Source organism: Phoenix dactylifera, chromosome 1, assembly GCF_009389715.1.
Source record: "Phoenix dactylifera cultivar Barhee BC4 chromosome 1, palm_55x_up_171113_PBpolish2nd_filt_p, whole genome shotgun sequence".
In the NCBI taxonomy this organism is placed as follows: Eukaryota; Viridiplantae; Streptophyta; class Magnoliopsida; order Arecales; family Arecaceae; genus Phoenix; species Phoenix dactylifera.
Window position 1 is genome coordinate 14640636 of NC_052392.1, and position 25670 is coordinate 14666305.

General features: G+C 38.5%; 1 protein-coding gene and 2 long non-coding RNA genes across 10 annotated transcripts; 1 reads left to right on the forward strand and 2 right to left on the reverse strand.

Moving 5' to 3' along the window:
• Positions 1–10699: 10699 nt before the first annotated feature.
• Positions 10700–12950, forward strand: LOC103712750 (biogenesis of lysosome-related organelles complex 1 subunit 2). Its single transcript, XM_008799369.2, has 2 exons — positions 10700–11001; positions 12592–12950. The coding sequence occupies exons 1-2, from the start codon at positions 10909–10911 to the stop codon at positions 12856–12858; spliced, it is 360 nt and encodes a 119-aa protein (XP_008797591.1). The 5' UTR covers positions 10700–10908; the 3' UTR covers positions 12859–12950.
• Positions 12951–14082: 1132 nt separating this feature from the next.
• LOC103712751 lies at positions 14083–17202 on the reverse strand. 4 transcript variants are annotated; one of them, XR_005512230.1, is made up of 5 exons: positions 15867–17202; positions 15700–15758; positions 15479–15588; positions 15281–15384; positions 14083–14950 (listed from the first exon to the last, which is right to left on the reverse strand). It is a non-coding gene; the product is annotated as an uncharacterized LOC103712751 (long non-coding RNA). The 4 variants fall into 4 exon arrangements; XR_005512231.1 differs by having other exon boundaries at positions 15479–15955; positions 17013–17202; XR_005512229.1 differs by having other exon boundaries at positions 15700–17202.
• A 199-nt stretch (positions 17203–17401) lies between these two features.
• On the reverse strand, positions 17402–24866 carry LOC113463071. 5 transcript variants are annotated; one of them, XR_005512234.1, is made up of 5 exons: positions 23848–24866; positions 20720–20932; positions 20334–20600; positions 20115–20223; positions 17402–17483 (listed from the first exon to the last, which is right to left on the reverse strand). It is a non-coding gene; the product is annotated as an uncharacterized LOC113463071 (long non-coding RNA). The 5 variants fall into 5 exon arrangements; XR_005512238.1 differs by having other exon boundaries at positions 20330–20600; XR_005512232.1 differs by lacking the exon at positions 20115–20223.
• Between the last annotated feature and the right edge of the window lie 804 nt (positions 24867–25670).

Genomic DNA, 25670 nt, shown 5'->3' on the forward strand with positions numbered 1-25670 from the left:
AAAAAGAAAGAAAAGAAAAGATTTAGGGAACGGGGGAGTTGAATCAATTAAAGTTCCCTATGTTATAATTGGCACGTAGATTATAGCCCTTGATACAAGACTAAATGTATTGTAAATGCATGTCACAGTTGGGCAAGAAGCTAGAAAACAAGAGGAAGAAGTTCCCCACTGCCTGCTGTAGATTTTTGGAGGCGTATCAGGGCTGTGCCGGATTGACAGGTGAGTGGGAGTCATGTACTTTGCACTATGAGCATTCTTAATTCATTTTCATGAATGTCGCCAAGTGTGAATTGATTCCACTTGAGCATATTGATTGATATTGTAGTAGATTCCTCTATAATCTTGATTCTCCATGCTTGATTATTCTGTACATGCATGTGAGGGAACATTGAGAGGAATTACGAGGGGTTGATGAGTAATCAAATTGATTCCGAATTGTGAAATGATTTCTTTTGTAAATTGATTTCATTTCCTCTATTTTAAAGACTTGTGAGTCGTAGCTTGATTATACTCTTTTATGAGTAATTAAATTGGTTCCAAATTGTGAAATAACTTTTTTTATAAATTGATTTCATTTCCTCCATTTCAAAGATTTGTAGAGCCTTTTTAGTGGTATATTGAGTTGTATTGCACTTCCCTGACCCTCACTCCTAACCCTGATGTTAGTTTATGATTGGGTCGGAGTCGAGTGAGTGGTAGTCTTGATCATACTCCTTTTTAGTAGAGTATTTGGAGGGTGCATTATGGCATTTATGCATGGCTTGGCAGTATCTGCAGGACACCTATAGTCGATGGGGGTTGAACATCGGCCTTTGTGCACATAGTAGCCTTCTGGGTGGGCGGAGCCCAGTCCCTTCCTAGGGGGGGACACGGCCCTAGGCGTAGGATCGGCCGGTCCTACGACTTATATTCTGCTTGCCGCCGAGCATAGTAAGACCCCGCGAGGTGCAGTATGGCTTTCCGCGGATGTAGAATTCCCGCGAGGTGCCGTTTAGTATGTAGATGTGAGATGGATTTCTGTTCTGGATACTGGCCAGCATTTATATGATCAGTGTGGTGTCTTATCCTGCATATGCTTGTGACAGTAGGGAGTTGTTGCTGGTTCGCCTGGGGCGTAAAACCCACCTCCCGATAGCTGTCTAGCATTTATGTTATCGGTATGGTGTCTTATCCTGCATATGCATGTGACAATAGGGAGTTGTTGCTGGTTCGCCTGGGGCGTAAAATCCACCTCCCGATAGCTGTCTAGCATTTATGTTATCGGTATGGTGTCTTATCCTGCATATGCATGTGACAGTAGGGAGTTGTTGCTGGTTCGCCTGGGGCGTAAAACCCACCTTCCGACAGCTGTCTAGTGATGATTTACATATTGGTGTGGTGTCATATTCGATGTATGCATATGGCAGTAGGGAGTTGTTGCTGGTTCGCCTGGGGCGTAAAACCCACCTCCCGATAGCTGTCTTGTTGATGATTTAGCCTATTGACACCTGATTTATATGATTCAGTACTATGACCTGTTGAACATATTTATGAGTAGCATATATGTTGACTTGATTATTCCATATATGCTTCAGATGAGTTGATATTGATTGTGGTGATATTGATGATTTACTCCATATTCTTTATGTTGAGTTCATGTTCATCTTGTTATTGATCTTGAGATTTTACCTCGAGCCATGATTATATCTTGTCTCATGTGCATAGTACTCTCTACTCCACTCACTGAGTATTTATATACTCACTCCCCAGTTTGATGTTTTTGATTGCAGGAAAGGTATTGTATAGAGAGGAGCAGGATTAGTGGTTGCCTGCTAGCTGTGCCGCTCCATAGTATAGTATAGTATAATGTAAATAGAGGTTTATACCTTTTGGTGTATTATAAACCTTCTATTGTATATAGTGCATAGTTACAGTCATAGATCCTGTTGTGGATATGGGTTTGACCATGGATGGAATGGGAACCAGATTTTATACAGATGAGTTATATGCCTGAGATAATGTATTGATATATATTGTCCAGGTTCATTATGTGACGGATTATGTGATTGCTGCTCTGACAGGTAGTGTGTTGTATGTATTGAGATAATCCTGACAGGTCACTATAGAAAAAGTGATCATTTTGTGCATGTATCATGCCAAATTTTTCAAGATCTATTGATGATTGATAGGTAGTAGGGTTCTACGCGGTGGCTGGTGGCCTTATGCCTACCCGCGCCCTAGGACCGTCGCGGCGGCCCGCCGGGAACGGGGCGGGGGTCGTGACAAAAGTGGAGAAAGAGTTTTTCACTATCGAACTCAAGTCAAATAAATCTAGACATATGACAGACGACGGGGTTTGACGAGTTATCCATGACCTCCGGTCTGTAGGGATCCACGATAGAAGGACTGTATCATACGATAACTGCACCTAGAGGTTCATCATTCTATTCTGCTGGGTGGCCACTACATACTGCTAGGTGTCACTGGTGGATGGTGAGACTCACAGGGATCATCTTGATGGTCGATAAATCCTGATGAGTTGAGTTGAAAATTGTTTCAACCCATTGAAAGGAGTTTTCAATGATATTGTGATAGAGATCGCAATATATCTCACTACCAATCAGAATAGAACCTATGGGGTCACACACATTAGAGGTATTGACCGATCCGATGGTTGAATGTGATTAGAAATCACAAATAATCAATTAGATTGATAAATGGATAACCCGCTAAGAGTTAGTGGTTGGAAGAAGGAACAATTGCAATCGAATTGCAATTTAATTTAATTAATTAAATTTAATTAATTGGACTTGATCATGAGTCCTACTTGGAGTAGGATCCTTGGAGTCCTAATTGGATTAGGATTTCAAATTAAATTAGAATCCTATTTGGAATAGGATTTCTAAAGTCCTAATTGTCTTAGGGCTGAAATTTAATAAGTCCTAATTAGATTAAGATTATTTTAAGTCCTAATTAATTTTAAATTTAATTTAATTAATTTCATGACTCCTAATTAGATTAGGATTGAAGAGTTCAATAGAGTCATGGCTCAATTAAATTCTAATTGGATTAGAAATTGGAGGAAATTGAAATGGGTTCATAAAAATCCTATTTTGACTAGGATTGGACTCATAAAATGAACCCAAACCATCTTGCCACTTAATTTGATTAAATGGCTAATAAAATGGGATATGAGGGAGGGGCCCACGCCCCTCCCCTTGGGAAGTGCGTGGAAGAAAAAGGAGGGGCGTAAGCCCCTCCTTGCTGCCGAATTGGGGAGATAAGGGTGAGCTCCTAAAAATAAGGAGCTCATCCTTATCTCATGGAGAAATAAAAGGAGGAGGGGTTCAGCCCCTCCTCTAATCCTTCTTTTGGTGTTCACCGCAGCAAAAAGGACCCCCTTCCTCCTCCTTTCATCCGCAAGCAAGAGAAGAGGAAGAAGAATCCTTGGTGGCTCTCCTCCTTCTTCATTCTTGGTGCCAACAAAAGAAAAGGGAAAAGGCTGAAAGTGTTTTGTTCTTGTTCCCTTTGATCCGTCTTTCTTCCTCCTCCTCCCTAAGCATTCAAGAGTTGATTGAAAGGGAGGACTTCAGCCATCAAAAGCCATCTCTGCAAGAGAGCTAGCACCCCGGGGAGATACGTAGGCTTCGATCGAATCATTACCTCGTGTGGATACCCGTAGAGGCCGGACGCGTGTGCGGCTTCCATCGAACCTTCTACAAATCCACGTAAATCAGATTTGCGGAGACCATCTACCCACACAAGGTGAAGATCTGATCTTCTTAATGATTTTAAAATATTTTAAAATAATTTAATTCTAATCTATCTACAAACGAATGGTTTTAAAATACGTTCATGCGATGAACGGATCCCGCATAGTTTTTCCGTTGCAACATGAAAATTATTTCGAATTTTTATGGCATATGTGGGATCCTAACAAATGTAACGCTGCGGATCATATCAAAGTAATGACAAATTTCTAAATTTTTTTATCAATAATTTATTCAAAGCAAACTTCTAAAGTTTCAAAATGCTATATGTCAACATAAATCAAATACTCTAACTAGTCTCTCTAAAATACCAATAACTAAAAAAATTATCAGAAAAAAATGTAGCGCACTTCCCAATCCCGTACGATCATGCCTCTCGATATGAAATAGAAAAAATAAAATAATGAGCTACACTAGCCCAGTAAGCAATATAATACCTCAGAATGGGGTCAAAGCATGCCAGATAATTAATCAAAGTACAAAACAATGACTGAAAAATAAATCACAAATAACATATTTTTTTTCTTTTGAAATTTACTAAGCATTTTCATAAAAATTATGATACCAGAATTCCAACATAAATAGGCTACGGCCATGTAACCCAGTGGCATGGGTCGCACAAAGTGCCAGACGCTACTATTATTAACCACCGGTGGTACAGTATTCAAATACCACTATTCTAAACAAACGGTAGTACGGTGTCGAAACCGATTCCTCACAGATTACAAGTCAACAGGGCCAACGAATAATCTCCATTGACAGGGCCAAATCATAGCAATGCTGAGAATACATACATATATACAAAATAGATTTTTCATAATTTGCCCAATCACACTTTACAGATTTCATAGCACATTACATAATTTTCAAATAATATTTAACATATGTAACCCATTTTACTAAGTACAAAATATATCTCAAAATTTAATCAACTAATAGTTATTTTACCGAATAATTTGAAAAATACACTATGAAGCATTAAGTTATTTATCTCTTTTTGCTTTAAATCCCACTTCGGGCAAACATGTCCCATACACCTGTTTAATATCATTAAAATATTATAAATTTTAACATAAATTCAGAAGTCAAAATCAAATATTATGGTTTCATGCCTCCAGATCAATTCAGTCCGAGCAAGGAGGATTCAATAGGTCAGAGGTAAAGATCGAAAGTGGTCTAATCTATCTGAGGCTGAAGTAACGGCTGGTCTATCGCCCGGGTACCGGTATGGTTCGGAGTTTCCAATCTGGGTCAACTTGGATCCAAGCTACAAGAAAGATAGGGTTTATGCTACGATCCCCGAGCTTGTCTAGAGGGAAAAAAGGAGGAGAGAGAATCTCAGCTCGGGTTTGGATTTGGTCTGATCCTGGTCTTGAGCTTGGTCCGAATGTTTCGGATCGACCATCAGAGGAAAGGCCTGGATCTAGTCAGAATGTGGGCTTGCTTAGAGAGAGAAAGAAATATACAATCTAAGGATATTTGAGCTTTTGGGCTTGATCTACTTAGTTAGGTCAAATCAGAGGCTTGGCCTATTCAGTCTGGTTTGACCAAAATCAGAAAAGAAATATTTGGTCTGAGTCGACTTGGATCAATCAATGTATCTCGTCCATAATGAACGGACTCGGCCCACAATAGATGAATAGGGCCCAAAAGGAATACAACCAACAATAAATGAGCAGGGACCAAAATGAATTATCACGGCCCACAATAGATGAATAGGGCCTAAAATAAATACAGCCCACAATAGATAAATAGGACTACAACGGATGAACAGGCCCACAACAGATGAACGAGCCCACAATGGATGAACGAGCCCATAATGGATGAACAAGCCCACAACGGATGAACGGGCCCACAATAGGTGAACAGGCCCACAACAGATGAGCGGGCCCACAATTGATGAACGAGTCCCCAACAGGTGAACAGGCCCACAATGGGTAAACATGGCCCAACAATAGGCACGGCCTAACAGGGCCCAAAATGACTGAAGTAGGCCCAAATTGGGCCTATAATGGGCATAGCCTAGTAGGGCCCAAATAAATGAATTGGGCCCAAATTTGAACGTGGCCAAAATGGTGTTCTTCACTCCATTGAATCTAGGAGGAAGAAGGGAAAGAAGAGAGGAAGGAGAGGGAAGAGAGGAGAGGATCCGGCAGCGGCCGACCTGGGTGGCCGACGGCTAGCCGTCGGTGGCAGTAGCAGCCGTTGGTTGCTGCAACGGCCGACGAGAAGAAGAAAATCGAGGGCGTTCTCGGTTTGGGGCTGGAACAGAGGAAGGAGGCTCCGGAACAGGAAAATAGAGGGAATGAGACTTACCAATGAGCGGCGGAGAGGATGCATCTCAGTCTAAGGTAGCTAGTCCGGTGGCCAAGCGGCGAATCCCGCGACAGCGGCGGTGGCAGCTCACACGGGCATTGTCGATGTAGATCACGCTAACACTCAGTTCTTTGGAGATAGAATTGATGATACAAGAGTGGACCATGTGGTTGCAACAAACCCATGACATACACAAGGGATCAGTCGGGCTTGGCCCAGGAAGAGACCCATTAATAAACTCTATTTTGTGCTTGGCACTCAACACCATATGGAACGGCTCCAGGTGTGGTAGTTATCACCATCAAAGGGCTGTGAGACCAACGTGGTGCTTGGGCTATTGCCATGATGGAGAAAATATGGGCTGGATTGATCAGCAGCCATATGAGGCATGGAAGCAAAGGCACTCGAGATAGAACTCAAGGATGAACTCGAAGATGACGCCATTGAAAAAAAAATAAAATTGCTCCGATACCATGAGAAAATATGAAGAAACTCAAGATTGGAGGAAAGATGCTTTGTGCCTTATTATTGTATTATTGTATGTTTTGCCTATGTATACAAGAGTTTGAAATAATCAATAGCTACAATTAAGGATTAATAAAAAAATGAGTAAAAAAAAGAAAGAGCTAAATAAGAAAAAAAACTAGTCCTTAGTTGCTGCTAGCCTATCATACGTTAAGAAATAATCAACGGCTGCAATGAATAACTAAAGAAAGGAAAGAGCAAAAGAAGAAGAAAAAAAGGTTGAATAAAAAAAATAGCTAATTCTTACATGCTGCTGGCCTGTCATACGTTAAGAGACACTTTTAGGAGTCTTTGGATTTACTTGCGGTATGGAGGTGCCTTGAAATAAGCGTTGCAGGTCCAGCCGTGGCAAGCTTGCAGGTGAGCCCCGAATTTTGGTAGCGCGCGGCCCCGGACCCCAGGCGCTCGAGTAGCGGCACGTGCGCAGTAGAGCTACCGGGGTTCCTCGCATCACGTCGCATCCCCCCATCCTCTCGACGGTGTTTCGCGAAGCCCTGGGCTTCTTAAGGACTTGACGTCCAAAGCGCTTCCCTACCCTCCTGAACAGCTCCGGCGCATCTCCGGCGGCTCCGGTGTTATCTCCGGCATCGATTTCCCTGTCATACTGCTTTCGAAGTGACAAAAATCAACAAGTTTTTTCTCTCCTTTCTCCGCTTTGTCTTTTCCCCTCTCTAACTGACGTCAAGCATCCTGGCCTAAATCTATAGTTTCCACTGGGAAAACGACTCCAATAAATATTTTACCTCGGGGATCAAAGAAATAGAGGCTAGGAATGGTAGCCCTATATCTATTCTAGATCAAAACGTCCTCGGGTCTATGTAGATCCAAGCCAAATTTGTCATTTAGTTTCTAATTTTGTAGGGTTGTGATTATTCTGGAGCTTTCTTTTGTGCTTTTCGTGCAGAAGAGACAAATTCATGGGAGATCCTTTAATTGTTTGCCTCCTCGTCCAAAATCCGTAGAATCATCAATATTATTCTTATGATTTTAATCCCGAACTCAAAAAATACTTTTTTTATTGAGTTAGATATGAGATCATCATGAATAGTATTTGAGCAGATCTCATCTGGAGCCTATATAAATTAAAGATATTATGGCATAGGCCTATTTAGGGCTAACTATGAGCTAATCAGGATTTTTGTGATTGATTTTGATTAGATCTGAATTCTTAGCCTGACAAGAATGCTAACGTTTACATGAGAATCGTATGTGAGGACTTGTATAGGTGTGTGTTTTCTCCCACATCGTTTATGCACCGAGTGAATATTGGGTATTATACAGAGGCAAGAAATCCAAATAACATCTTTTGACAAATTTTTTTGGTGAGATCCTAAGTTGTAGATGTTTATAATCTTTTGGGGATATTAACTTAAAAAATCTATATTATGCTAATAGTAAATGTGGCAGTTATATTAGCTTATGGTGTCATATCTTGATTTTAGATTTTTATGCTATGGACAACTTTTTGTGGTTTTATTTGTATCTTGGTATGATTTAGATAGGGACAACCGCTTATGGCTATTGTTCAAGCAGTGGTCACAAAGATAACACTAGCAATAGGGGAACCTTCCATGATTCAGTTTTTTATCCGGTTCATGTAGATGTAACTATGGTTGGATGAATGATCATGATCATGCTAGAGCATTGTGATACTTGATTCTGTGATGTTTTAGTGGTTTGGTACTTTGAACAATGTTTTGGTAATATGTAGTTTGTGGTTCAAATATCTTTGTTTAGTTTAAATTGCAGATTGTATGTTTTGTATTAGTGAAATATGAAATTATTATAGCATAGAATCATATAAATTAAGTCAACTAACTTTGTAACTGGTTGAAAGAATATTTCAAAAATGTTGCATATCACTCAGAATAGGGTAAAGCTCATAACCACTTTATAGGGTGACTGCAGCTCATATTATTACATCCAACCAAAAAATGGCTCCTTTCAACTTACAACTCTCAACCACAGCGATTCGGATAGAAAGAACACTAATTACAACATCTATAGCTGCAACCTTTCAAATAGTGTAGGTTCAACTATAATACAATTCAATTACATGCAACTTAATTAAACTACAACCTGAACTATGTTGCATCTTCACTCGCAAGGTTTCAAATAGCCTCTAAGACCTTACTTGCCGGCAAGATTTAGAGTTTTGTTGGTGGGGGCTCATCAAAATTTGGGCCAGTTTATCATTTGTCATGGAGTTGGTCTTGCAAGTTGGTCTATAGAACAGGGTTGATTGCATCTAGATCAGTATATGGTTATACAATCCTTGTTTTAAGACTTTTGATCCCCCCCAACCCCTCCTTGTGTGTCTTTTCCTTTTCAAACATAGTTAGGGGGCATTTGGTATAGGGTGATCATCCCAAGATCAAAAGTGATATGGATGGAGATAATTAAATCATCGTGTTTGGTTGCACTAAGGTGATCATACGTGGTAGTGATCCCAAATCATCCCCACCTCTCAAATTACTGCCCAACTCAATGATGGGATGCTCGTTCTTGAGGTCTGAAATTCAAAATCAACCCAAATAGTGATTTTAGGCTAAAAATTGAGGACAAAAATGCCCCTCACTTTCGTAAAAAAAAATAGTATACAAATATACCGTTAGTATATTATATCAATATTATATATATATATATATATATGATATTACATTGTATTGATATGATATATTAATATTAGAAAACATTATTAATTATACTATTGCCATATTATTATTCAATGATAATTTTAAATTATAGCAGAAATATATTATTGTATTTTATATTAACATCATGAAAGTATTTAACATCTTACTTTTATTTGCCTTATTTTTCTATCAAAATAATTATTAGTATTAAAAAATATATTATAAGTATACATAAAAATATTAATATATCTTATAGGATTAATAATTTATAGGACCAATAAATAAATTTTTATAGAATATATTAATAAATAATATATAAATAAATATATTAATATTTTATTATAATATAGTTTATATGATTAATAAATATATTTTTATTGAATATATTGGGGGTAATTTTGGTATTATATGGTAAGTGATCTTGAAATTCCATGAAACACCAAACATCTTACTCATAGATATTTAGAATTTTTAATCACTGGAACATAGCATATCAAATGCGGTGATCTTAAATTATTGGGGATCAGATTATCCTAAGATAAAGATCACTAGCGATCTATGATTACCTCGGTAATTCCATTTGAGTAATCAAATGCTACCTTGAGGGTTTTTATGGGGGCCTAAGACACCTTCTACTGGCCTTTTATAGTGGAATGGAGGTTGAAAGAACTACGAGCTTTTTTTTTGGGGGGGGGGGGGGGGGGGGGGGGGGGGGGGGAGGGATTGGACTCTGGAGAGGGAATGAGAACGAGTAACTCCCATTTCAGCTATTTGGTTGCGAGAATCCTATTCCCATTCTGATTTTACGAAGGAATAGAATGCCCTAATTTTCAAAATTCAATTCCTACTCTTTCCCAGTATTCAAATTTCATTTCGATTTTGATTCTGATTTCGGTCATAAACCAAACTTATTGGAGGATATGGCCATTTTTTATTTCTATTTCGATTCTAATTCCAATTTCAGCCACGAACCAAATACGCCTGGATAGATTTATTAATGTTGAGAGACTTTTCTCAAAGTAGAAGAGGTTGAGAGAATCGAACAAATCAAGATATGTCTAGAAATGCTGCATTCCAAGTAGACATATGGAATACTTGCAGCATGATGACCCTCCATCATATGACTCCAATTTCATGTAGTTAAAGAAACATTGATGACTCCCTGCAACACATCCCAAATGACTCACTATAAGCTTCACAGCAACGTGGTCTAGAAACATCAAGACATGGAAATCATGAATATTAAGGAATCAATCAAATACAGCTCTCTATAAGAAATGCTTTCTGTCTTTCTTTCTTTAGAGAAAACTCTTCAAGGAATACTTAGTTTGCTTTTTCCTCATGTTTTACACTAAATCTATGATTAATTGATCATACCAACCCAGTAACTAGGTTCCAGCCTATCAACTGTAACCCTAAGTACTGTCGATAGAAATGTTGCAGTTGAACTTATGTCATAATTTGACATGCTTTTTATAAATACAAATAGTTACCAACCTCATGTTAATATTTCTTTCTATTTTCCCCCATCCAATCTTTGGTTTCGGTCCGGCGGCAGTGGTGTTAACGCCCTTTTGGGCTGGACCGGGTCTGGGATTAATTGGACCGGAACAGATCCAAGCTGGGCGCTATTTGCCCCCTTCGGAACTGGAAGATAAGGGTTTTGGAGTCGAGAAGGGGCCATGGCGGAGAAGGGGGCCGAGAGAGACGAGCTCGCGGAATCGCTTGAGGATCTCTTCGCCAACGTCTCCTCCATGATCAAAGGCGAGCTCGAGGTCGGCCCTCCTCATTCTCGTTTTGCTCTGATTTCATTTGTTTTAATCCAAGAGTAGAAGTTTGTCCATTATGATCCGATTTGAGATGATCGAACTATTTTTTGTTATATTTGGACGAAAGTTGCGATCTTTTTGGAATTTTTTAGGTATTTTTGGTCCGATGGAACTGGAATTTGATCTGGCTGGGAAATCTCATTGGTCGTAATAGAAGGATTTTCTGGTATTTAATTTGGTATTTATGAAATTTTCTGACCGAATTTGATGCCTTTTTTCCGCTTAATGAATTTTGTATGGGCTTACTTTCTTTTCGGTGAAAAAAAGAATGCTGTTTGTATGTCAGAGGTCACTTTGTATGCAGATCGAGACCATGAATTTAACAGTAGTTAAATTGATACATTCTTTTTTTTCTAGTGTCAAATAAGTTTTAGGTCAAGATAGAGAGATTTTGTGGAACAGGGTTGGATGAAATCATTGAGCGCAAATTGCAGTGAGTTCAGATCAGAAATACTCTTAAACAGATAAGATAGGTTTCAGGGATCTATTTTAACTGCTCGTTGGTGTTTTGTCCTTCCTGATCTATTCCACAAATGCTATGATGTGGATTTATAGGATAGGGTGGTAGATAAAAGATAAAGAAAAATGGATTTTGTAAAAGCAACATGGGTTCATCCCAGGAAGATTGACTCCAGAATTGAATGAAGAACGGTGTTAAGTTTTTCAATATCGTAGTTGAAAGGAAGAGAGAGGAAAATAATGCTGTAGAATCTATCACAAAGAAAGAGATTTGACCATTGCTTCCGTATGGAAAATCTATAGATTTGTAATAAATCCTAGCTTTCTAACTTTGGTGCTTTGGGCATGTAGGTGGTTGATATTGTTGCTTAATCGAGACTGTAAGTTCATGTGTCTTCGTATTTAGCTTTATGTTATCTGAAGCAATGAGACAAACATGAATAAACACAATTAAATTAAATTATCTGTTGTAAGATCATGCTTCTTATGTGTCAAATGTTCCTTGATATATACAGTCATACTCAATTGTCGAATTATTAAAAATCATTGTGGTCTTGTCTTCCTGTAGCCTTTAGATTTCTGGTTGTTCAGCACAAGATGCCCTCATCTTATAAAATTTTCATGATAAGCTTTTGTCATGAATGGTTACAAAGATAAAGTTACATTAAATGTTTAATTAACTTCATTTAATCAGGACCTAGTCAATTCCCTTAAATACGCTATTCTATTCTTTCTCCTTCCACTGTTTATTTGTGGAGAAATTGTACTGACAACGTCCTGAAACTTTGTACTAACTCTTTGCAAGAAACTTGACTGCTCAATTCTACTCTTTACCTTCCTCTTTGTCCTCCATCTTTCAAGAATGAACTTGATTCTGAAGCAGAACTGCATTATCGATAAATTTCTATATCATTGTTGAAACTGTCATTTCTTTCCACAGTCACATTTAAATTTGCAGAACCTTTTTTACTGTGGTTAAAATATCAATAATTATGTGCATTATCCTCTTTTCTTTAAAAAAAAATAAATTAAATTTACCATCCTGTTTTCACTTAAATGAGCCGCTTTCTGTTTCAGGGAACTAATAATCAACTACGGCTTCTGGAGAAGATGAACCAAAGAGTGGCAGAGGAATACGATGGTTTCAGTGATGTTGCATCTGGACTAAGAGTCTTCGTGGAGCAACTTAGTGAGAAAAATCAGGGCTTTGATGAGTATGTGAAGCAGGTTGATGTGATAGACCAGCAAGTTACTGAATTTGAAGCTGTTGTTTCGATGCTTGATAAATATGTGTGTCTATTGGAAAAAAAAGTACAATCTGCATATCGTAACATACCCACTTAATATTTCTTGTTCATAGATTTGAGTGATTTTTTGTTCTTTCAAACCAATCTCATAAGTAAAAGAGCTGATTGGTAGCTGCCAATCTTTTGTCATTGGTTCCAATTAAAGCATATTGAAGTACTTGTTTGGTTGCTTATGTTTATAGAAGAAACCAATAATGTGGTTGGTGGGTGGTAGGGGGTGGAAGACTGGTGAAGGTATTGAACAGAGAAGAGTAAGATTGGTGCTGTCTCTGGTAAAGGTGAATGATTTACTTCTGCATCCAGAACTTCAATAGTATGTTAGCAAGTTATTAGAACTTTCTGCCATAATAAGCTAGTGCGCTTCTACCATTTGCTCAATTTTTAATTTCTGCTTTTGGTATAAATGATGAGATTTAATTGCCCCTGCAACCAAAGGCAGTATGGCTGCCATGACTGATGTTTATCCACATTTTACTAGCTTCTTTCTGTTTTTTTTTTCTTTTTTTTTTCTGCGGTCTTCAGGATAAGGAGAGGCAGAAAAAAAAAACGCCAATTGCATGCAACGATCCTCAACAAGCCAGTACCGACTGGACCTTTTGCATGGAAAGGGGAACAACGTAAGGATGCTAAGATGATTCTTTAGCATGCTTAACCATTTCTAAAGTGAAGAGTTATTGGATGTTGAGATAGGAATCGGATAATAATCTTCCTGAATGATAAAAATTGTTCAGACTATGCGTCATAATTGAAGATGTTAGGGCTTCTTATTGGATGCAAAGCTAGTGCATCAAGTAGATATAATCACTGTCTGTAGAAGACTGCTTGATTGTGTTTGCTGGTAACCATAATTCCTTACTGGGATGCCATCCATCCTTACAGTCATATCCAACAATAAGAAATATGGGCTAATTAGTAGCAGGTAGAATTCAAAGACAATCACTCAAATTTTACTCGAGATTGTATAAATGTAGACAACCCTACCAAACAGTACCAAATGGACCTTTCAAAAGAAATGGAAAAGCATAAAGGATGGTTGAACCCTACTCAACCACCAATAGGGTTCAAACTGGAATTGAAGGACATGCAAAAGAGATGAGAAAATTGTGAAGGTTATATAACAAAATTTTTTGGATGGGACTTTCATGTATATGCAGTTCCAGCAGAAAATTTGGAATCACTTTTTGCCAGAATGATCATTTACCAGGATTATAAACCTCATTAAAATTGACGAAGCTTGTAACTAGACCTTACAACAAAACTCTGTTAGGCTGAAGAAGCAGTCATGTAGTATTTCGTCATCACCAGTTGAATTTGATTCTTCTTCATGTTACATTCTTATATTGCAGTAAAACAAATGGCTAGAAGTACCAATCAGGGATTCTGCTAACTTACAACAAGCTAAATCACAAATCAAGCAAGAATATCATCCGAAATAGCCAATACAAAGATCTTTTTTTTTTTGGTCAAGATCCATAACATGCAGATGGAAATGTCCGTCCCTCCACTCGCTGCTCCGAACTAGCCTCTCATTTATAGATGCTCAGCGTTGTTGTCAATGACCCCTGGCGCTTCAATTGAAGTAGGGATTTAACCACCCTGCCTGGACTAGTTATTAGACCATCTTGCTGGTTCGCATAAGATTTTTTATTTTTATGACCATCAACCTAATCATCTCTCTGCATCTGGCCATGCCCTAGCCATGAAATGCCTCAACCCATTATATGAAAGACTCCAGCCTCATTAATACAAGCTCATTGCATATGATGGCAACTGAGTGCAAGAATTCTGTCATCAGCACTTCAGTGCAGTCTTTGACAACATATGGAATGCTGTTGCTACATATGAAGTGAGGCTTTTTAGCAGCACAGGAGAGCTCCGTCTTCCATGTTGCCATGCCCCCCAGCAAAAGAATTAGCTCTGCCATCATGCAAATTGATAGCAGATGAAGAATCTTTGTACGGTGCCTGCTCTTGAAGCGAGGCCATTGAAGTGAGAGGCTGTTGGATGTAGGAAAGAGATGGACAACATGCCAAGTCAGTTGAAGAAGTACGGCGAGTCCAGGACATCTAGATTGAAATCTCCTCGCTCAAACTTAATGTAGGAAAAGATTGCTGACAGCTCTCAAGTAACTGCAAGGAAGTATCAACATGTGTTACAGACAATTGTTGAGAGAGAGAGAGAGAGAGAGAGAGATTTCATTGATAAAAAAAAAAAACATGTTTCTAAGATAATCTTGTTAGAATAAAATAATGATATAACAAACTGAAGACCATCATCAGATTGATAGATCATCTTCCGGAGAAAAACATTGTGAGTTATAAGTTCCAACACGGCATTAACAAATAAAAGAAGCATCAGATTTTGGTATGTCTTCCTTCATTTGAAACAAACATTGTCAATCACTTCACAGTTCAGGATGTTTGAATTTTATCAGTTGATTAGATATGGGAAATTAATACATTTTCAAGTATGGGTGTTTCATAGAGTTCCACAAGCTTTTCCCAAAGAATCCCACTCATCAGATCAACGTCGCACGCATGTGTCCACTATGAATCATGGACTCCTGCAACATTAGAAGAATATTGAGATACAAATAGATTTATATCACATAACACAATATGAGATGATGTACAATCACCCAAAGTTAAGCAACCTACAAAATTTAATCCTGCTCTTTTGCATGGAACTGCAGTCATCATTATACTGAAACCATCAAGGGAGTGGACAAAGTTTGGAGGAAAAGTTGTTTCTTCCGCTTTACCATGACCTAGGAATAAAACAAATAGGTTTAGGGATTAAAACTTTTACATTGCAATGGAATTCTTCATATTCAGATTTACAACTTCAGTTTTCGGGAAGAAATGGTCAAAAACGAAACCTTGTCAGTTTCCAGTTGTAAGGTCAAACTTGAAGAGAAGTTTTAATCTATGAAAGCAACTAAACAAGCAATTGTCAGTTTCAGAGAGACTAAAACATCGGATGATGCCTACTTGGTTTCAACCGAAAACAAACAAAATAAAGAGAATAGGTTTAAGAAACATTTACAAGATGCCTTCCCAATTTGCAGTAAGGTTGAACTACTGAAGTCCAAGAGGGGTAGTCCGCCTTACGGAATGGTTTTCTGAAGCAATAATCTGGTCGATATAGAGAAAAATTGAAAGCAGTGCCATATCATGAAAATGGAAATTAGTTATTCTTCATGATGCACAATGGATAGGGAAAATTGCAAACGAAAAAAAAAGAAAGAAAGTGATGTCAGCACTTTTCATTGAATGCATGTGGACATTACTATGCACAATAATAAAATTATTTTACATTTAAGGGTCGAAACCTCTTGTAATTTTATGTATCGGGCTATTGCCCCTTGTAGTACAACTTATTTGCAGCCCATCCAACATATGCTCCCAAGAGTCATGGTGTAAACCTTGACTGAATTTCCTAGGTCATAGAAACAACTTCATCGAGTTCCCATGGAAGATCATCGCAATGGTTATTGATCTCCATCTTAGCTATATGACCATCTCAGCAAAGAATTGAAGATAGTATGCCATCAGCTTAGCATCACTAAGTATTTGGATCATGGCCAATTCTTAACAACTAGCCATTTGAGAAATCGTCCACTCTAGGCAGTGGAAGATGACCCTGGCCTGTCTAGTTAAGGTAGTCTGCACCAAAAACTTGTCCTAGAAGAGCTTTTTGCGCGCGCGCGCGCGCGCCCACACACACACACACACACACACACACACACACACACACATATATATATATATGTATGCCCTTGCACAAAAGGCTTATTCACAAACAGGGATTTGAAATCAACCTGATAATCATTGCTAATGGTTGATGCACACAACAAATGAAGAAGCTTTTATTTTAGGTTTACATCTATCTGGCTTCATTTACTGTTAACTGCTTTGATCCAAACCTTTCCTCTTCAAAGACCAAAGTTTTCATCTCAGCTGAGATAAGACATACAAAGACCTTATATGTCATTGATTCAACTCGTGTCTTTTCCCAGATGTTTTCCTCTAATTATACATAATTCAGCTCTAAAATCAATTGCAAGTCTATTTACTTTCTCTATACCTGTATTCAAGGATACAAAAAGATCATGTGACAGATTTTTTTTGTGATCCTTTCGTGGGCATTTTTGTCATTTAGGTTACATTATGCACTGATGGAAATGCATACCTTTGCACAATCCCCAAGCCAGCTCATGATCCTACGTGCAGCCTGAAACATCTCCCTGATCCTTTTGTGGGCATATTTATCGTTTAGCTTACATTATGCACAGATGGAAATGCATACCTTTGCAGAGTCCCCAAGCCAGCTCATGATGCTACATGCAGCCTGAAACATCTCCCCAAGTGTAATTAATGTAGTCTGTTCAAATGGTTAAAGATTTTCCAGTTGAACTACAGATTCGAATATGAAAATTATGTATCTCATACAACAAACTTCAACTATTAGAAAGAAAACAAGGACTGAAAAATGGAAATGTAATGTCCCCTTGCCTGCATAGCACGATGCACCGAATAGCTCTGTGTCATCTGCAATAACACCCCGTTGATTTAATCTTCTTTTTATTTGCTCATGGCCACCAACATAAGTGACACCATATACAGATGTAATGACAGTCTGCATCACCAACTTTCTGTCCACCTACAATCCATTGATATCAACAATTAAAAAGAAAAGTTAATAGTACTTTGAATTGGCTGTTGAAATGAGGAGAGATATAGGAGGCATTCCAGGTTTCCATATTGATTTGAACAGATAATCAGATGCAGATTGAACATAATTTATATGTAGGATTTTGGGATCATGCTGTCGTGAACAGCATAGACTACCTTACTGATGACTGGATATGCTATCTAGGTCATGCAAGTATGAAGTGTCATATCAAAGGTGTCACTAAAAAGGCACTTATTAATAAGACGTAAATTCTCGTCACCATCTGACTGAAAGAGACAGGGTCACCTTTTTCTAGCAACAAAAACAATGGTTCAATCAACCAGATCATGAATATCCTGAAGAATTCTTTACCATAAGGAAAAAGATGCAAGATAAAAGATTAACTGAATAATTAAAAGTCTAGCACGAAAGGCATTTAGGTCTGTAGCTGGGTCTTTCTGTGCATCTCTTCATATAATTTCAAGTACTCTGTATTAAAAATTTATAATAAAATTAGTTCAGCAATCTTCAGAAAAACATACGATGCTGCCACAGTTAAAATTGTACCACATATAACAATGAATGCCATTTTTATTGAATTAGCTTCGGATGATTAGAAGATTCCTAGTACGTGTCTACACAAGTGATTAACCAGCTAAATAAACCATCTATAACATTCAATTGAAATAGCACTAGTAAAATCCCTTAAACGTGAACTGAAATAATAAGGATTTTACTATTGATTTTGCAGCTAAAATGAAAGCAAGAGAAAGTTGATACTGAATCTGCACTTCCATGTCCATTCTTTACAGTCAAGTTTCCATAGAAAACTCCAGGTGACACATGAAGAACGTCTTTTAAACTGTGAATGAAAGGACTTGGGAGATACCAGAGAATGCAGCTAAAACTTTTGTATTTAACATGATATTGCCTATACTAGGCATTACAACAATGCCAATTTAAATCAATGAAATTTCCAGCTTAGAGTTAAGAGGAATGTCTCTTCACATGATCCTTGCATGATGTTAGCCTGCTACAATTTTAATTTCTTTTCTATACTTCTAGTTTTCCTATTCTTTCTCCTATGGTAAGTGGAAAGCAAAACTTCAAGAGAAACTTGCAAGTGCTACCATGCATTGCATATGTAAAACCCACATCTCTGACATCCATATTCATAATGTAATTAGTTTACTGCAGTGCCTAACAATGAAATATTTATCAAGCTTGAAAATTAAGGATTTAAGTGCATTCATATTTATCAAGCTTGAAAATTAAGGATTTAAGTACACTCGTCATCATACACACATAAGCTATGTAGAGTCAGAAGATCACCGACATGGTAACAAGTGCATATTGTACACTAACTTGTGTTGGTGATTTTTTGGTCAATGTTGACCTTAAACATCGAATCTTTTAGCAAGGATTAAATTGTTCATGTTGGCCGGCAAAGGTTGGCACATGGCTGTTGTGCTAAATGCTGATGTTTGTTTGCCAATGGGAACCAAGCACTAACACAGCACGAGACTGCACCAGCACATAGTACTTCAATCTTTTGTATTGTAGTTGATACCCCAATAGTATGTGAAGACAAAGCAACGACATCCAATAAGTAAATCTGCAATGTTCATAATACACTAGTACTATTTAATAGGAAGAAAATTCAGAGTAGAGTACAGCAATGTAAATAAGAAATCAGTTATTGGACCTCTAAAGTTGAAATTTTAGATTCAAAATTCTTGGACATAGAATCTCCAAGGGTCAAAGAATTTGAACTGCCCGTACACTTTGACAATAGTATGATTTTTTTTTGTGTGTGTGTGTTTTGGGGGGGGGGGGGGGGGGGGGGTGTGGAGGGAATGAAGTTTAACATAGACCTTGTTGTCACAATCTTGATAAGTCTCTCTTGACCATAGCTCCTGCGGTTGTAGGGTTGGAGGAGGGTCAAATATATGCAGCCTTACCCGTGCATGTTGAAAGACTCTTTCTGTGTTATGAACCAATTATCTCTAGGTCATAATAAAGCAACCTTACCATTATGCCAAGGCTCATGCTCTGATTTTCCAAACCATATAAGCTCATAAAATGCGAACCATGACTTCTGAAAGAATTTAGCTATACTATAACAACGCAGGACCTCACCCAAAAAAAGCTAGCCGGAAGGTATTTTTTCTGCATAAGTACCCAAGATCTCTCTGACGAATAACCAATGTGGAACTAAACACACGCCCACGCGAAACCTCACATACTCCTCCCATTTAAGCCCTAACATCCTCGTCAGGCTAAGGATCCAAATCCATTCAAATCTAAATACAAGCACCACAACCAGCCCATAGTCAGCCTCAATGAGCCGGTACTACAGTGTCCCTTAGTCCACATGGGTCAGGGGTCGGGTCCGCTTTGATACTATTTGTAACAATTTAGAATCTCACCTAAAAAGGCTAATCCGAAGGTATTTTTTGGGTTCCTTATTCATGTATAAGTACCTAAGATCTCTCGGTGAATAACAAATGTGGGATTAAACACACGCCCGTGTCCATGATTCATTGCACACTATGTGTCAGTTATGATCATGCAACACCACTACTTAAGAGGGCCCAATTGCAAACAGTCAAGATTTACCACTGAATTTGCCAACTTAGAACTTCAAATGAACAAGTCAGGACTACATCCCGTGTCCAATTTACTGGAAGCACCAACATTGGCATGTAAGGAATAACCTTGTTCTTGCCTGTTAAAAAGCAACTTCTTTTAAGGCCCATTTCAAAATAAACTTTGACATAGAACCAAATGTATACTATTTAAAAGTCACAAGACCAACAAATCATAAAACGTACTCACAGTTCTATCTAGCCCTTGACGGACTAGCGGATCGCATTCAATAACCCCATATCGCCTGCTAAGTTTTCTGTCAAGTGATGCATTGTTATCAAGATATATAGCACTCTCAGTTGCCTGATGGTCAGACTTCTTACTGCTGTTCCTTCGTGACAGTTCTGAGAGAGTGCCTGAATGCAGGTTGAATATCAGGTGGACCATCTGCTAACTGATTAACAGGAGTTTGTAATTAAGCTGTCTCCATTAACAGCTCAATCAAGTGACTCCAACCTAAATATGAAAATTGAAAAAAAAGAAAAAATGGGGAAGGAAAAGGGGGAGAAGTCTATCATATGTAACAACAAAAGATAAAACTAGAGTAATTGGTACTGGGCAAGGGAAACACAAACCTTGACCTAAGCATCTTGGCCCCATGGCTTAGAGTCATCTTGTCCCTTCGCTATCTTCCTTACCGGGTGCACCTTTTACTTTTTCATCAAATTTGTAACCTTCTTCTGTACAAACTCCTGCTCTTTGGTTAAAGTAGCACCTTCCATATCTCCATTCTTCTTATCCTTATCAGTCTTTTTTCTTGTCTTCTCCAGAAACCTCTGAATCCTAACCTGATTCAAGCCAGAAATATAGCTTTAAACACTTACATGACAAACTGAGGTTGCAGATTATATAAATGTGCAAGATGACACCAGAAATGTGTGACAAACAACTGCTTGAATGACAAATAGGAACATAAGATAAATTGCAGCACATCAAGTAAGATGGTAATATCAAGACCATGGCAAAACATAACGAATTACCATGAAAAAAATGAAAGGATTACAGTGAAATCAAGATAGAATAAAGTGACACAGTTCAGCAATCAAAATCATGCTGCTAAAGCCCAGAATCTTGATAGAAGTAAGCAATTGCAAGCATGATTACTGCAAGGAATTATATGAACTTGCAAAATTCTATCAGTTGCTATAACCACCAAAAATACCAAGATCCCCAGTCACCTTACAAAACACAAAATGGTATGATGTGCAAATAACCAAATCAAGTGCTGTAACAAAAGGTACATCTAGATTCTTCACTGGCCCTCAAGTTCCAAAATTTGCCAGCCAATACTGATATATTCTAGCTCCATATCAAGAGCAGGTACAATCATTAATAAATAAAATCTGCAAGATCTCGAATGTGAATAATTATGATAGTTTACCTAGCTCTGTATATGAATGGATGATATGCGCTAAAATTTAGTAAAATTTTTGATAGAAAGGGTATCTGTAAAGCACACTTTGCAATCTATTGGTTCCTTGGATCCACTATCTCCTCATAAAGGCATAACTTGATAGACCTTTAGTCCTTGAATTCCCATATGCAACCAAATAATGGAAAACTAGCTACAAGCCCATAACTTTCTTAGTATGAGTTATTTTCTTCAAATATATTGCAATAGGTGCAAAAAAATTGCTAGAAGTACAATCAAGGGGTCTGACTAGTAGTGAGTTTGACATTTAGTTTTCTGCTGAGCATGCCGGAGGTAAGGAAAAGAAGCGAAGACAACCATAAGAAACGGAAGAAGCCAAAAAAAAAACAAAAAAAGAATGAATGAAAGCAGCAGAGGGTAACTCCAAGTGTTAATTGTAGGAGCAGAAGAAGGGAAAAACATGAAATGTTTTAGGAAGCCATAACAAATCAAGAATGACCTCAAGCTGTGTCAGAAGATAATTGTGTATATACAAAAAATATGGTCATACTTCTTCAAAATTTCTCGCTGTCAAAGCCACTAGGAGTGGTGTCAAACATTATGCGTGTGGCCAAGTCAATTTTTAGGTGGCACGGCATGCTTTTCTTCATTCTATGGTTGGATATATCCAAGTTCCCATAGGACACTATTAAAGGTCCATGCTGGAGATTTCACAATTTACCACTTTGTCTTCTCTGTGCCTATATAATTTTTCATTTCTTTTCGACCTTTGGAGTAATTTGCATTATCTGGTATTTTGTCAGGTTCAAGCATAAAAATCTTTTAACTTCATGCAATCAACAAGCAGCTTCAAGCAGACTTCTATGTTGAACAAACCAAAGACTCGCAACTACCAAGCAAAAAGTATTTGCATTAAAGCATAAGATAAGCTAAAGTCTTAAATATGATAGATGGTCATCCTTCATGGCAATCCATCATCACCAAGTCCTCCTGAAGGTACCTCTGCTATGAGGGTTGATTCTTAAAATGTCTATTTCTTCTAACATAGCATAGGCAAGTCCATAAATCATGATTCTCCTGAAAAGAAATTCCACATATGAATCCTAAACTTGTTGAAGATTTCTTGTATTCACACTCAACCCTTTAGTAGAAGTTAAGACTGTCGTCGTACAGTTGAAAATGCACATGATGAGATCCCTAACTCATGCTTATGATCAGGACGCTGTAACGTTCTCCATGTCATCCTTACACCAGCTACTGATGACATTCAACAGAGTGGACAGCAGTATAGTAGAAAGAAAACAAATGATTAGTCTTAAAGTGAGAAGGTTTATAAAGCTTGAAGTCCCCAAGTCCTATGGGAAGGCGTACCTGCAATATCTTGTCAGGTAGCATCACATACATGAGGTACAAAATAATCAATTCATCACCACAAAATCCATACATGTTAGCCTAGATGCAATAACTGAGGTCATGGGATTCTTATATAGGAGACAGCCAGAATGCGTTACATGAGTTGAGATCCATTTGAAATCAATTGCTTGAAACACAAAAAATGTAATAGCTATGCAAATTCTAATGTTCTACTTGTTAAGTAAACAAATACCACACCTTGTATAATGCATGAATTTTATAACCCTATAATCAATTCATAAAGATAAACCAAACCTAAATTTATTATTATAAAGGGGAACAGAAAACAGATATCATGCCCAATAGTGTGAGGACCCATACGGGTGTGTGTTTAGCTCTATATCGATTATTCACCGGAGAGATTTTATGTACGGACTAAGGAACCCAAGAAATACCTTCCGGTTAGCCTTTTTATATGAGGTTCTGTGTTGATAGAAATAGTATCATAGTGGCCCAGCTCAGCCTATGTGGATTAGGGGATACTATAGTACGGATTCATAGACACTAACCATGGACCGATCGTGGTGCTTGTGATTAGATTTAAATGGATATGTTAGATCCTTAGCTTGACGAGGATGTCAAGGCTTAAACGAGGGAAGTATATGAAGATCGTGCAAACGTTTGTTTAGTCCCATATCGATTATTCGCCGAGGAGATCTGCAGAATTTATAAAGGCTAGCCACGGGCCGATCATGGTGTTTGTGATTAGATTTGAATGGATATAGATTCTTAGTCTGATAAGGATGTTAAGACTTAAATAGAAAGAGTATATGAGGACCCGTGTAGGTGTGTGTTTATTCTTATATCGATTAATTGTCGGAGAGATTTTGAATTCTTAGGACTAAACATACGCCCACACGGGTCTTCAAACTATTTGCCATTTTGGGTAAGGTCTAGGGTTGTTAGAAATAGCCTCACCAAGTTGGCAAGCAGCCTGGACCACATGAATGCTTCCATCTCCACTGCCTGTCATCAGGAGAATCATCAGCTTGTGCGTAGTAATCACTGCCATGCTCCTGCTCTGCGGCAATCTGGTCCTAAGAACAAAGATTTCACGTACGGCAAGTTCAGGGCAAGCTTCTGCTCAAACATGCCCATCAATAACTCCTCGTACTCCTTCACCGCCTGCTCCCAGGCCTCAGTCTCTCTCTTTATCTGCCTCCACCAAAGCATCGCATACTTGCCTGAACCCATTCCGCACGCCATCCTCGGCTTCTCCAACTGTGGTATTGGTGGAACCTCTTTAAGATTGCCGCATATCTTACTGCCTTCGCTCTCCTCGATTTTGCTGATATCCTCCAGCATTTCTTGAATTTCTTCTATTGAAGAAGTGTCTTCATCCACGTCGGTGGAAGAAACAGCCGGAAACGCTAGCAAAGAACCTGGAATCGCGACAAATCCGCCCAATTGTGGAGTTGGGATACCTGAGGAAGGACGACGAGTCTCCGTTAAGGCAAAGCCCCCTGTCGAAGAACCGATGACTGAAGGGTGTTCCGATGTTCAAGATTCTACGTTTCTCGCAAGAAATTGGATCTTGAGCGTCACCAAGAAACTTGGAGATGGAGGGCAGGGCGGGGAGTGATGACGGCTGGTCGGCGAAGCTCAGGTTTCGCAAGGAATACGATGCATTTCTTGCAAGATTTCCATATGGTATTGGAGCATATCAGATTCGAAATCACCGGCACTCTTCTGGGACTGTAAAAAGAGAGCTGATTTAGGGGTTGCGAGGATGAGGGAGGCGTTGCAACACATCAAACTGTGGATTTCGTAGGGCGAGAAGGGGAGAAAAAGAGAGTGCGGCGATGGAGAAAAGGATGGAGACAGGAGTTCATGTGATCAAAGAAAGGAAGAGAGCCTAAGAAACGAGAGAGAAAGAGAGACGCGAGAGATGAGAGACGAGAGACGAGAGAGAGAGAGAAGGGGATGGCGGGGGACGACTCTTTTCTACCGTTTATTTGCTGGAGTTTTGGGGAAGAATAGATTTTAAAACGGGAAATTAATTTCCCATCCCTCCAAATATTCCACTGTAACGGGAGGTCCTGTCGACCAAAGCTAAAACTTTAAAACTGTAACAGGAGGCAACCTGAACATTTTAAAATTCTTATATTAAAAAATAATTTTCTGTGTTGTTGCAGTAATACCCGCTGTTGTGGGCATAAAAGCTCCGAATTTAGTTCCACATTGACTAGATAGCAAAAAGGTTTGTTTTTTAAATGAATGAGAGTTACCTCTTTCTCTTTAGAAGAACTTTTTGCAAGGCAAAACCGTGCGTTGGGAAGAGAAGGGTATAGCGGAGAAGTCAATTTCGGGATCAAGGGCTCTCAATAAAAGCACCATTAATGAGGTCAGAGGGTACCCCCAAATCCTGAAGTTCAGTCTTCACCGGTCTTAGACAGTGAAAGCGACTGCTTCTCCTCTGCTTTGAAGGGGGTTTCATAGTTTCTTCCCAACGCACGATTTTGCCCCGCAAAAGGCGCCTCTAAAAAGAAAGAAGTAACTCCCCCTTTATTTAAGGAACAGATCTCTCCGCTATCTAGTCGATGTAGGACTAAGTTCGGACTCTTTATTCCCACAACACCCGTCAACCTGCTAGTTTAGGGCTACAGCTTGCCTCCAGTGCCAACATTACACAGTAAGTTATTGAGAATATTTATCTGATATAATTTTTTTTTGTATTTTTTAGTGGAGACGAAAATTGACATAGATGAACCATGGGCTGCAAAATATCTGCCACCATATGA

Bases quoted from the DNA above. Each gene is read 5' to 3' on its own strand.
- LOC103712750 (XM_008799369.2), top strand. From the start codon at position 10,909: ATGGCGGAGAAGGGGGCCGAGAGAGACGAGCTCGCGGAATCGCTTGAG. The intron at 11,002-12,591 runs GTCGGCCCTCCT...TTTCTGTTTCAG, and splicing joins TGATCAAAGGCGAGCTCGAG to GGAACTAATAATCAACTACG.